This window comes from Cyanistes caeruleus, chromosome 4, assembly GCF_971803275.1.
Source record: "Cyanistes caeruleus chromosome 4, bCyaCae1.hap1.1, whole genome shotgun sequence".
NCBI classification, from domain to species: Eukaryota; Metazoa; Chordata; class Aves; order Passeriformes; family Paridae; genus Cyanistes; species Cyanistes caeruleus.
This window is the reverse complement of record NC_141704.1, coordinates 41,069,711-41,083,885: the sequence shown is the minus strand read 5'-3', so window position 1 is coordinate 41,083,885 and position 14,175 is coordinate 41,069,711. Positions and strand designations below refer to the sequence as shown.

Here is a 14,175-nt window from a genome sequence, read left to right as displayed (position 1 = left end):
GCAACGTTTGAATTTAAATTCTGTCGTGCTGCAAAAGTTGTTTCAGGGAAGAAAAAACTCAGTTAATTAAACTTTTCTTACCAGGTGTTCCTTGCGGCAGGATTTCGAAAATTCTGCGTGTTTCTGCGACACCTATTCAGTCACAGAGGGTATGGGAGGAAAACAACACCCATCTCTGCTTTTGCTTTTTAAAGGAAAATTTCTGCAGTGAAGGGAACATCCACGACAGAAGAATCTACTCGCAGCCTGTGTTCCTGCTACGTGTGACACGTGTATCTGTCCTTAAATGTATTCAGAGAGACAGAAATGTTCTGCATTGTATCTGTATTCAACATATGGAGCATTCGTCTGTATCTGAGAAGAAAAAAACAAAAATGAGCCTCACAGCAAAAGCGGTAGCGCGATGGAGGGTGACGCCAGTCTTCAGCTTTACGTTTTGATACTCACACATTGGAGGTTACCCTGCCCTCACCTTCGGGTCATTTTTCTGCGCTTTACGGCTCAGGAGCCGAGAGCCGGGAGGCAGAAAGGGAGCCCTGAGCAGGTGCGGGCTCCCGGGCAGCCCCGGAGGGCAGGGCAAGGGATGCACAGACGGGGACCCCGCACCCTCCGCAGCCTCCCGTGTCCGAGCGCGCCCGTCCCTGCCTCCGCCTGGGGTCCCGGCGTGTCCCGCTCCGTCCCGACCTCTGGCTGCTGCCACGGAGCCTGTCCGGTGCTAGTCGCTGAGGAAGGATACCTCGTGGAAAAATCAACAGGGAAAGGTGCATCCTGAGAGCAATGCCTCTGAGGAACGCTCGCTCTCTTGATAGCGCAGCGGGTGGCTGTGGCAAGCGCTCTTCAGGAGTAATAGGGAGTCTCGCCTGGTCGGGTCTCAATTTTTTGCGCGTCTATGAAACACTCTACCAAGTGGCTTTTCCCGTTACCTTCCTCCATCTCTCACACATACAGACTTCCCTTTTTGTTTCTTGCCCTCTTTTTCCTGCTACCCGTGCCCAATGCAACACTCCTACCCACGGCCAGGGTTATACCCCTGCCGTGCCCCGTGTCAGGCGTTCCCTGCCCATTCCCGGTCTGGCATCCCTGCCGCCACCGCTGCGCGGTTCCGCTGCAGGGAAAGGTTCTACAGACGAAAGACAAAGGGCGTCAACCGCACGAGGACAGCGGCGCGGCCGCTCCCCACCCCCGGCCCCTCTCCGGGAGACCGAGCACCTGCGGAAACTTTTATTCTTTTTATTATTTTTTTTTTTTAATAATAATGATGCCACTAATGCTAAAATGCCAGGATAGGTCCCTTTGGGGAGCAGCCGTGGCGGGCGCTGGCCGTGGGTGGGGGGCTCGCTGCGCGCCCCGCGGGGCCCCGCGTGCGTCAGGCGGCGAGTGGCGTCAGCGGGCGCGGAGCGGCGGGGAGCGGGCAGCGGGCAGGGGAGGAGGGGGAAGAGGAGGGAGGGAGGGAGGGAGGGAGGGAGCGAGCTTCGTCAGGAGGCGATGGCGGTACCGCCGTGACATCACCCCGCGGCTTATATAGTTGGGGAAGGGTCTGGGTCCCCCGTCTGGTGCCTGCAGCCGCCCGTCAGCACGCGTGCGGGAGGGCGAGGAGCGGCGCGGCTCTGTCTGTCTGTCTCTGTCTCTCTGTCTCTCTCTCTCTCCGTCTCTCCCTAGGATTTATGGACTTTACTTTCTAGAGGGTGGCGCGGCAAGGATGAGAGTCCAGCTGGTGTGCGTGGTGCTGCTGGCCCTGGCCTCCTGCAGCCTGTGCTCAGGTAAGTGCCCGCCGCCGCTCCGCCGGGCGCGCCCCGCACCGCCCGGCCCCTCAGCCCGCTGGGCACCGGCTCCCTCCCGGAGCCCTAAGGGGCACCTAAAGGAGGGCACTGAAGTCGCTTTGGCTCCGCCGGCTGTCCCCATCAGGCACCCGGCAGCCGGCTCTGATAACGGGCTCTGGCCAGCACCTTTTTTTTTTTTTTAATATCACTCCTCTAACTTTCTCCCTTCACACAAGCCGTTCCTCCTCACAGCATCCATACCACGGCAGTTAGTGTAGACTAGCCATTGGAAATACAAATCAGTGCAGACCATCTGCTTGGGTGCGCTGCGCTTCATTCAATACCATGTATTTCCAAATTAAGATACAAATTGTAATTTCTGCAACTCACGTGAATAGCTGCTGTAATCCAAATCAACATGAATATGTATGCCCTTCAGTCACTTTTTAGAGAGATAAATACAATTTTATTATCTGGAGAAAAAGTTGCTAACAACCAATTTGAAATTACAACCAAAAAAACCCAAAACCGCTGAAGCACAGGCAGATCACGCAGTAAGAAGGTTGAAGTAAATGCATTTCTCCAAGAGCAGCTGCTGTAGAAAGCTCAAAAGGAGGACAATATATTAAAATGCATTTCCTGCTTCTTTGAAAAATGACACATCTTAAGCATCTGCCATTATGTTAAACACATATATGAAGCAGAATAACCTGCAAAATCCATTCTTAACTGACTTGGAAATTAATTTTAACTCCACTAAATTACCAGGTAAATGTACAAGCAACTTCATTTTTCAACTTTAGTGTTCTGAGGGACTCAGAATTACTAATTCTCACTTTAGATGGAAGTCTATTCCCTTGCAGAACAAAAATGTAAGCCACATAATATATTTAATTTATAAAATATTTATTTATTTTATTTAAGTATAATTGTTCTGTTTATTATAGAGAATGTATGATCTTACTGACAAAGCTTAACATTTTTTTTTCTCTCCATGTATTTCTAAGGTTTTTAAACAAATTCCTCACTAGTATTTTTATTGGAGCAGTTTCAGATTCAACTCCTTATAGAGCCTGAATGAAAGACCACTAAAGTAAAAAAAAATAAGTGGGAATTAAAATAGACTCATAACATGCCCCCCCAAAGCCATATTCTCTGGGAAATTAACACAATGGTTTATTTGCTTGAAAATTTAAAACTATTTGCAAATGAGAAAGAAAATGATTGTTAAATTTTCTTTTGGAAATACTTGTCTTCAGGCAAAAGTATGTACCTGTAGAATGTAATTGTTCCTGTAAAATGTGAATATATGAGCAGAAACTATTTTTCTTGTCATTAGAATCATGAATACATCAAATTGTGCGAATTTCTCTCTGATTTTAACAATAATGTGTAACCAGGCTTTTTATACATTGCTCTCTGAGAGTGTTCTTTCTATGCTTTTGCTCCTCATCCATCTCTTTTCATTCCTGATTTACCTGAACATGCTTTATTTTCTCTCTCCAAGCCTTGCTTTATTCCTCACTCAAGAAACTTGACTCCTAAATAATGCCCTCTGGATTTCTTTTTTTCAGTTCAAATGTTTCTTAATACCTTTCTTCCCATCTTTCATGCCTGCAGCAATCTTCCAGCCTTGACGTATGGAAGCTATCTTCCATCCTTTATAGAAACAAAATCCAGGTGCTAACCAGGCACAAGTCCTTTTATTGTTCCCAGCTGGTGTGATCCAGGACATCACAAATCATGATGCTGTCGTTGTGTGTGTCATCCCCTGCTCACAGGAGATGCTATCATTGATAGAAATTCGGCTGAGATGATCTTGTGCTGCCAGCAGAACTTTGGCTAATGGTAAAGCTGATAAAACCTAATGCCATTCCTGCTGAAAGGGCTGAAAGGCATTAGGTTTGAGACCAGTTGCCAATGACTTGCTGACTCTTCTATAACTAGTCCTATTTAATATGAAAAAGTTAAATATTAAATAAGACTGGTTGTAGATCAGCATTACAGAAAGTCACTTAAATGCAAAAGCTTTGATGCTAAAAATAAAGAATGAATCTATTGTGTTGGTAATGCAAAGGTGAACAGGAGAATCCTTCTCTACAGAGGAAGGGAATATGCATGACACACAGAAGTTTTTGATGACCTAAATAATAGGAATAAGAAGCAGTGCAACAACACAAAATGCAGTGGCTTAGGAAATAATAGAAATTACAGTTAAAAGCTCCTTTTTAACCAAAGCTCAGCTGTTGGAAATCTGAGGAATAAAAGGCATTATCTTGTTATCTGACCTGTTTTTGGGGGGTTTTCAGCCACAAAAGACAAACAAAACCAAAAGATATGTAAGACAGCTGCCCTCTGTAGCTAATGGTAAGCACTAAGGTGGTCAAGTACTGAGGCTTCTGAAACAAACTGCTCTCTCTTGAGAACACATCAGGGACAGAAGAGGGCTGCTTTGATGAGTTGGGGAATACAAGGCTTTTGCAACAAAGGAAAGTAGGTGAGAGCCCAATAAATCTGGGCATAGCCTTTCAATGAAACATTAATAGAATTTCCAGGGCAGTGGTTTTTGACCAGAAAGACACAGTGACCTTGCACTTGTTTGCTAATCTTGTGAGGACATACAAAAACACTGAGCTAGGGAGAGAAATGAAATTCCTCTCAATAAATACATGATGGATAAATATTTCAAATGGAAAGGTATCATTTATAGTGTAGGAATTTATTTGCAAACAATGGATACATTTGTAATTAGAAATAAATTAGACTTGAAATCAGAAGCGAGTTAGCATTGATATTTAGAAGAATTTCCAAAAGATGAAACAAAGTGATAGTAGTGGTGAAATTTATTAAGACTGAACATGACTGATTTTTAAGAGCTTTGTAATGGGTGGCTTCTGGCTGACAGAAACCTGTGACACATTAGCACATGCTTGTGGTCCCTTACAGTCTCATGTTGCATGAAAAGTAGTGACATGACATGGTGACAACCCCTGAAATGAGGGCATCAGCAGAATCTATGCACAGGTTCAGTGGTAGAGTCCTGAATGCCAACAGCACTGACTATTTTAAAGAAAGTGAGATATAACCACTATGAATATGGAATATATTTTGGTTTAGTATGGTTTGAAATATTAGTGAATCATTTAGGTTTGGACTGTTGGTATTCCAGGAAAGGTAAAAGCTATGTGGAACTCAATTTCACCTAAAGTCTTAACTAATTCCTTACATTTTTTCTCTTCGAGCTGTGATTGCTGCTACCAAGGAACCAAATCTTCATTGTGATTCTCGTCTTCATCTTGTGATGCTGTGTGTAGAAATGTATCTGTGTGTTTTCTCTTTCCACAGCAATTTTTACTCTATTTACCAAATCATGGGTCTTGAAAGTCTACTGAGCTATCAAAGGTTGATAAAATCAGTAAAAAAAAATCTCTACACTTCCAGTCAGAATAATTTCTTTTTGTATATATATTGTCAAGAGCTTGTATCATAAACTGGTCATGCTCAGTTCCCTCATATCAGTAAAAATACCCTTAATTTAATTAAAGATAATCGAGAATATTGATTATTAATCAAGTAATCATAACTGCCATTTATCTAAATAATTACTACTTAAATAAATATTATTTGAAAATAAATATTCAATTTTTTCTTCCAAAGTAAGCAAAGGTGACAAATATTTACTATGAAAATAATAAAGAATATTTCAGCAAGTTTTTTTGTACTGAAGGAATTGCAGTTTAGTGAGCCTTTCTGCTATGAAACTGAGATAAATTAACAGTTCCATTCAGTTCAATAAGCTTGATCATTCTTTAAAAATGTATTGATTATTTAAATAATATTGCTGTTAATTGAAGACTCTTGACAGTCCCTCTAGGTCACTGGTGTTTGTTGTTTATTTTTTAAAAATCATTTAAATATCTAAGTTCTGTATACTGAATTGAAATGTCCATGATTTATGATCAAATAATAAACATATGTTTCTGCTTTAAACCCAGATTCAGAAGAGGAAATGAAAGCATTAGAAGCAGATTTATTGACCAATATGTACACATCAAAGGTAATTATTTTTCTTCCTTTACCTGACAGGGAGGGAGCAAATGAATTCTCATTACAAACCCAAAAGTCTTTGCACAGAGTAATAACCTATGGTCTAGACAGAAAAGTTCAGTGTTAGGTTTTACTTTGGTGCAAGATTTTCTCCAGTTCAAAGGAAATTTAAAGGTGTTGATGTGACACACTAAACATGTTCTTCAGTTGTAACACTGGTACTTTCATTAAACTGTCTAAACTGTGCTATGTACAGAGATGTAAATTTATGTGAGGAAATGTGTTTCCAATAAGATTATGCTCGATGAAAGCTAAATTAACCTTGAGTCAAATCTCTAAGTGCTATTTTTATGCAGAACTCTTCCTATATGCATATAAAATTAAGACAATCATAAAGCAAAAATAGTTAATACACAGGCCAATTTTGGTGAAGGATTTTAATCATAGTGCCAGTACAGGAACATGGGGACATGGTTTCACATGACTGTGAAAATACTAACTTTGTAAATGGCATTTCCTTGACAGGTTTCCAGACTGTGAATAATGTTTATGTTATTTAATATGAATATATAAAAATTCAGTGAAAAACTCATATTGACAAGGTGAAGCAGAAAGTGTTGCATTGGATAGGCTGATAGACTCTCAACACAATTATCTTCCATAAATGGTCTAAAAAATATATATGTCATATATCTTCAGTGACACATAAAGAACTGAAGCAAGTGCTATGGGTATAAGGGTGAATATTTTAGTTCATTATTCCAATAAAGTTTAAGTGGCACTTAAATATAATGGAAAATAAAATGAGAAATGAAAAATTTCTCCCTCCAAAAATGAAATTTTCATAAGCCTTTTTCATTCATAAGAATTTTTCATTTTCATAGTTGAAGACAAAATTACTAGTTTAAAGACAAAACCTGTAAGGAAGACATCTGCACATATTGTATTTAAGTATATGTGACCTTTTCCACAGGATTATTGTATAGACCAGAAGAAGTATGAGGCCAGAAAATGTATTTTCTTTATCTGGTCTGTCAGTTCTTTGATCTCAATGTTCTTTACTGGCATGATATTTAACCTTAGATTACAAATTAACCTGTTGGCTATTCACCCTTCTAAGGTACAGAAAGACTTACTGACTACTTCTTTCCTGAGACATATTTAAATGTAGGAGGCTGACAAAAACAGGGTTTTTTTTCTGTGTGGCAAAGCATAGCATGCTCTGGAATAAAACCCTGCAGCAATTGGTGTTTCTGCTACTGACTTTAGTGGACCTGTGAACATAATTTCCATCTTCTCCTCCCTCCCACCACAGAACACAAGCTCAGGTAACTCCAAATGCACAAATACGTTGCACCAGTGATAATGTCATGATGTTTGCCATAATACTCTTATGTTTTTTGATGTCATGTGGCTTGATATTCAGCTTCCTTAGGGTATTTACCACAGTCAACTGGCACGTGAAGCTGACAGAAGCAGTAGATTCATGTTGGAGACATTGCTGTAGTTCTGCATTATACTGCCTTAAATCACCATCCAAAGTTCCCTAGTTGAATATACCTTGTCTCTTGATATCAAAGGAAAGCACGGTGGAAACACTGTGTATCAAATCTTCTACAAGAGTAATGTCACTATCCCATTGATTACTGCAATTATTTTTTTCTGTTGTCCTCTGCTAGATTTTAACCCTCATTACAATAAATTATGGCACTGGTGTGATAGAGAAATTTGAAAGCAGTGTGTGTAGTACCTGTCTTGTGTTGTCCCTGAGATCTGGTTCCATTTGAGGGCAATCACTGGTAAATTGCTCTAACTGTATTTGATACTGACTTGGTAATCACCAGAGGAAATCCTAACAATTTAAATAGCATTAAAATGGGGAGAGAAAGTACTGTTTGTGAAAGCTGAGATCTAAAAGTGCAGCAAAGTGGATTATCACTTTTGGGTTTAGTACTTGATAGAACAAAAATCTGCCTAAGTAGGCACTTGTGGACTATAGTATCAAGACTGCAGTCAGGGCTTAAGCACACTTTTTGCAATATTCACTAGTCTGTACAATATTATGGGAAGAATTGCCTTATGCCTTTAACTTCACAGACTGCTTTCCAGTGCCTGCTGCCCCTTCTCAAGCTGCTCTTTAAAGTCACCTGTATGTTGAATCACTCTCCATCCTTAAAGTATGCTTATTACAACTGTCTTTAACACTCAATCCAGTTCATCACCCTTCCTTGCTGTTACATCTGAACCAAGATACAACGATCAAACATGCCGTTAAAATGCTCTACCTGTCTTTTTATCTAAGATAAAATCCAAAAAACCATTTGGAAGATCTGGTAAAACAACAAAACCCGACTTGTCAAAAATATGTGGAGAGTTATCTCCTGTCCCTCTTTTGTTTTGAATGGAAAACTCTACTCATATCAAAGAAGTAATTCTATTTCCAATTTCCTAAGTGCTTGCCTGAAATCATTAGTTGTATGAATACTGTTTTGAGCTCAAAAAAGATTGAGACTATGTTATTTAGAGGGGAAAAAAAAAAGTAAAAAGTCTTCCTTGGGGAATATATCATCCCTAGAATATACTCCACCTTTGGGATCCCACCCAACATTAATTTTCTGAAGTCATGGACCCACTGAGTTTTCATTGTTGTAGGATGCCTGTTTATGACTATATTTGCCCAGAGAGTTTAGCCTTCTTGTCTGAGGAGCTGCCTAGAATTAAGAGGCACCTACAGTTACCTAGGAGCTACTGACTTCCTGATCCAGTCATCACATAAAAATTAGTTAGCTTTACAGGCATTAACGTACACCACAGAGGAACTTTGTCTTTAACAGAACTTAATGTTTTATCTGATTAAAGATATTATTTCTATGGTTACAATCTGAAGAAAATTGAACTATTATTATGGAAAGGAATCATAGAGATCCTACACTTGCTTGGGATTTTTACTTCATTATGACTTTGCTTTTTATCTGCTTTTACTAGATAAAGACAAGAATGAAAAAGCACATATCATTTTTCCTAATGAGAACTAGCATTTTGGATGTATGAGTGGATTGTAACAAAAGAAGTATCTTAAGCAAACTATCAGGGGTATCATTCAACCAGAAATGGAAATAAAATATCTCTTTTGTCTTGCACAGGACAAGCTGGTTGTCAAAGCAGGAAACAAGCTTAATTCAGTTTCTTAGGTGATCTTAAATTCTCTTTCAAGATCCATGAATTGTGAGAAATTATATATCTGATTCTTATTTTACAAACATGTTCAACAGTGGAAATACCTACATCATATTCACTTCAGTATTCATATACCTTTTAAATTCTAGTTCATTCTTCAGTCTCCTTTGATTCTTCAGGTCATTCCCAGGTATTTTTCCAATTACTCTTAAAAAAAATTAGTTCTATCTTGCCAATAAGGGTTTCTTGTTTTATTGTGTAGGTGTTTTCCACAACATATTTTGAGCTACTGTAGTTGATATTGCTGACACCTGTGTGGAAAATATATAAATGTACAAAATATGAAATATGTTATATATAGAATATATCACATACTGTAAATTGACCTGAGCATTTGGATTATCATAATCTTAAACTGATACCTTTAGGATAAATGGCTCAGATATGTTCCATAACCCAAGATGCAAAGCAGTCTGATTTTAATAGCATGACTGCTCTTTTCAGTGACTGGACATGGCTTGGCAAACTCCATGTTCAGTTCAAGTAACCCAAATTCAGTCTGACTGAGTTGTTAATGGTAGAAGTAAGTCAGAAGCAGGTGTACCCAAAAAAAAATACTTTGTAGTGTTATATGCATGGCATTAATAGGAATGAGACTCCCTTAACAAATGAAATATTAGTTAGAAGCTAGCAGATAGCACTGCAAATTTGTTTTCTCCTAACCTCATAAGTAGGAGCTAAGACAATTTTCACCTAAGGAAATCTGCTATTGAAGTATTTTTCTAATAGAGAGAGGAAAGTTCCTTTATGTATAGATGTACATCAGACTGACATAGAGCAGTAACTTCAGATCAAAAAGATTCTATAAATATTGCGAGAAGGCACGAGAGATTACCCTATCCTTTACTCTTCTGTTTCCATCCACTGGAATATTTTTGGTTCTTACTTAACTCAGAAATCTTGCTCATGTAGCACTACCTCTAGATTCTATGCTCCATTGCAATTTGGCTGTTGCTGTGCCAGCCCACATTTCTTTTGTATACACAGGAGAGAAAAGCAAACTGGAGAAGCCTCCTCATTTGTCATGGAAAGCTCCCTATTTTTATATTTCAGAAACATATTAAAACAGACAAAAGAACATTTTGAAATTGCATTGGACATTTGGTCTTTTTCCTACTTTAACTTCTGTTAATAGAATTGAATATTCTGCAAAGAGATTAAATTAATTTTGAAACTGTCTTTTAAAATAATTTGATAGACTAGCTAGAGTACTTCAGTGAGACAACAGATGAGCTCAAAGTAAAGAGCACAGAACCAATTACAAGTTTCCAAATAAGATTTCAGATTTGTTTTCTTAGCCTCAAAACAAAATAATCTTGTTTTTATTTGAATGTCTCCAGAAATCTGAGAATGCATGGCAGTTTTAATAAAAGGCTAAATCATTCTCATTTTGAAGGGCACTCATGTATCAGATGTATGTTGGAGTAATGATTATGGCCAAAAGAAAACTTTTTGTAACTAATGTTAACAGTGATGCCAGTTTTTCTTGTTTCTTCCTCATTTCTCTGAATTTTCTTTCTTTTCCCTCAAAAAACAGTCAAGTGTGATGAATATACATAAATCTTGCAAGCGAGGCCCCTTTGTTGGGAAGGTGCTCTAAAGAGACAGGTTATGTGATTACCTGATGTTCAGCCAAGTAAGCACTGCATCCACACTCCCAATTAGTGCTGTCAAATATGTGTGAAATGCAATCTCTGAGTCAGTGTCATACTTATATTAAACTTTGTGCATACAGGAAAAGAAGGAACTACATTTCAGTTCACAGGTAAGGTCTAATCCTAATGTGCATAGCAAGGAAATCCTGCCAGGAATAAATACCAAATTTGCTATTTGGCTTTTGATAGGAGATTGTTATGTCACCAGTTCTAGTTTAAGGAAACTAAATTCTATACTCATTACTAAAAGGAACACAGTGCAGAAGAAATAATTAATAGTGGGAGAATGAAGAAAATGGCAAAATTGTGAAAAGTAGTAAATGAGATAGGAACTAAGTTCTAAACTTACTTTTTTTTCCTATTGATAATCAAAATGGAAGAAGACTATTCTGCTTACAACTGCTTGGAAAAAACAATACCAGTAGAAAAGTAAAAAGCACACTAATCACCATTTCTTTAAAATGGTTTAAAAGTTCATGCATAATGCAAGATACTGGAACAGGCAAAATTTGGTGAAATTTCAGCATGCTGAAATTTCCTTTTTTCTGTCTTTCTGTAACATATCTGGACCAGTTCATTATTGGCCACCTGCATACATTTGGTCTCAGTTTTCCAGTCCAGTTGCCAAATCAGGAATACTTTTTTTTTCACAGCTATGTTTTGTCTTTGCTCCATCTTCCTAAGACCACAGATCTTCAATTAACATCTTCCAGGCTCTTGACTTTCCAGCATCCAAAACTCCTGGGGCTTACAGATTCTGTAACTTCAGGCCCAGACTCATCAGACAGCTTGTCCTGAAGGAGGGACTCCATTCCTTTTCTCAGGGAATTTTGAGATGACTGGTGTTTGTTCTGAACTAGGGAGGAGTGTCTAGTTAACCACAGGCATCCAGCTTGGATTCCTGAGCTGGGAATTTATCCAGTAGGTTTGATTCATTATCCTTATTTACACCTGTGAGTTTATATTATATTAATTTCCATCTGTGTTTTTGTTTGCACCTGTGCAGAATGACTATGAAATGCTGCCATTCTGGTTTGGTAGCAGTTCAGTTTTTTCATCATTTATATCTACCTGGGGGGAAATGTTGCAAGGAAGCAGACTTGGCGTGTGTAATAAATGAGTTGTCCTAAGTTCAGCACTCTAATTATTGTCTAAAAAGTGACCAGATGAAAAGCGCTTCAGAAACATAAACTTGTTTCTAACAAAACATTTGAATGTCTCACATGATTACAAAAAACCCAAAATACATTAAATCATGGGTGTTTTTATTTTCAGATTAACAGAGCAAAACTTCCTTACTGGAAAATGACCCTGCTAAATGTCTGCAATCTTGTCAACAAGATAAACAACCAAATGGGGGAAACAGTAGAGGTAGATGAGGAGGAGCTGGTTCCAGGAAGACAGTTCCCTGCTGCTCTGGATGGCTTCAGCTTGGAAGCAATGCTGACAGTATATCAACTCCAAAAAGTTTGCCACAGCAGAGCCTTTCAGCATTGGGAGGTAACACAAATGGTCGCAAATGCATGTTGTAGTGATCTAAAAATCCATATCCAAGTGACCTCCATCACATTGTCTAAGCTTTCCTTCTCTTTTTTATATTCTCTAGTACCTCTAATATGCCTCTTTCAGTAAGAGTAGTGAATTAGTGCAGTTTCTGATGACAAGAGTGTATGTTTCTTACAAAGACCCATGGATAAATGAGAACTTGCCTTAACTACATATGTTCTCCACTCTTTGTAGCCATTCCAGGTAACCAAACAAACACATGGAAGTCATCCTACCAGAAAACATAATTAATACCTGCTTAACAGACATGAAGTTAATATAGATCAATTGAAGCAAAAATAAATGTAGCCAGTGTTTCTCTTTTAAGACCCTAAGGCAAATGGTATTCAAAAAGCAGGGATACATGCCCGTGTGTACACACCATGTTACTAGGTACTCTGGTTTTCTTACCATTGCTAGGAAACTGGCAGCAAGGGAACTCCTGCTTTTTGTTTCCCTACACCTAAAGAGGTCCCTGGAAATTGACATTGTGATTATATGAAGATTGCTGCTCTTATTGTTCGTAGTCCATTTGTGAAATTTATTTTAGTACAGTGATTGCAGTGATTACACAGAAGCACACTAGGCGCAGTCCACTTGCATTGTTAGATTTTACACTAAAAGCTGCTTTGTGTAGTGAAAGAAGATAACTCAGTCTCACTATCCACTTTCCAGTAAAGCAAATTTCTTTATCTATCTCAGGTTCATGTACAGTCTAGCTGAATAGAGCTTGTTTGTCTGTTTGTTTGGGTTTTGAGTCACAATTCTATACATAATCCAAATCCTTAGATTAGTTGGGGAGGGGTCCATGCAAAGGACTGCAACCTCTTTGAGAACCAGAGTTTTCTGAAGACTCTCTTCATCAGTGCATTTATTGCTGGAAAGGACCTACCCTAGAACCAAATATGCAATAACCCATATATCTTAGCACAGTTCCCTGCTTTGCAGGAAATTGTAGATTAAAATATTTCTCAAAAGATGAAACCAGTGGTCAGTGCATGTAGGTGTTTAACCTAAATGTGTGATAACAGAGTGATAGTCATTAGAAAACTCCCAGTCAATTTGAGTTTTAGTCTAAGGAGGAAACACCAGCTTTCCTCTCTAGTCAAAACTGATTATCTAATTTGTTGAAGTGGAATATCACTCTGTATGGCTCAGCTGACCTTTATAGTTTTGTGCCTTGAGTTTTGTCTTTTTTTTTTTTTTAATGCTGCATCTAATATAGTAAATATTTTTCTTGGTGACAAATTTTAAAATAGCATTTTTTTAAAATTTTGAGGAGTGTGTCTCTTCTTGCATCCTACAGTTACTTCAGCAAGATACTTTTGATCTAGAGAACTCAAGCCAAGAAAAGGAAATCATGAAGAGAAAAAATCCCTATATTCTGAAACGGCAGCTACATGTGAACAAAGCTAGAAGACCATACATACTCAAGAGAAGTTCATATTACTGATGCAGCAGAAGAAAACAATGTATATTTAGTTTATAGGTAACTGTGCGTTATGGTTATCTTATCTAAATCTAAAATCATACTTGTGTGAAAATATACTCTGGAAGATCAAGATGATAACATAGCTGTGTCTTTTTTGCAATTGCTGTTTCTTGATTGTGAATTTTTCCTACTTGAGACTAATTGGACTAATACATTTGCGAATAAAACTAGTTTTTAAGCATGATGTATTGTACAAAACTGAGATTTCAACCTGATTTCAAACAATCTTTTAGTCTTTCCCAATTTTATAAAACACATCAACATAACACCACGTAAATTGATATTATCTGTAAATCTTACTGAGAATCTTACAATTTCTTGATGCAACACCTCAAACATGTAAATGCTTCTAAATTTTTTGAGTAATATAGTAGTAAGAACTGCCACAGTATTTTATATTTTGACCAGTTTGATTCATTAGGAAATAGGTCTAAGGAAG

At 38.3% G+C, this 14,175-nt stretch overlaps 1 protein-coding gene across 1 annotated transcript; it reads left to right on the top strand.

Moving 5' to 3' along the window:
- The first annotated feature begins 1,543 nt into the window (after positions 1-1,543).
- Positions 1,544-13,920, top strand: NTS (neurotensin). The gene is made up of 4 exons (XM_086887806.1): positions 1,544-1,760; positions 5,756-5,817; positions 11,975-12,199; positions 13,551-13,920. Exons 1-4 carry the CDS (start codon positions 1,700-1,702, stop codon positions 13,695-13,697), a joined length of 495 nt encoding a protein of 164 aa, XP_086743932.1. The 5' UTR covers positions 1,544-1,699; the 3' UTR covers positions 13,698-13,920.
- Positions 13,921-14,175: the final 255 nt, after the last annotated feature.

Bases quoted from the DNA above. Each gene is read 5' to 3' on its own strand.
- NTS (XM_086887806.1), top strand. From the start codon at position 1,700: ATGAGAGTCCAGCTGGTGTGCGTGGTGCTGCTGGCCCTGGCCTCCTGC. The intron at 1,761-5,755 runs GTAAGTGCCCGC...CTTTAAACCCAG, and splicing joins CTCCTGCAGCCTGTGCTCAG to ATTCAGAAGAGGAAATGAAA. The intron at 12,200-13,550 runs GTAACACAAATG...TGCATCCTACAG, and splicing joins GAGCCTTTCAGCATTGGGAG to TTACTTCAGCAAGATACTTT.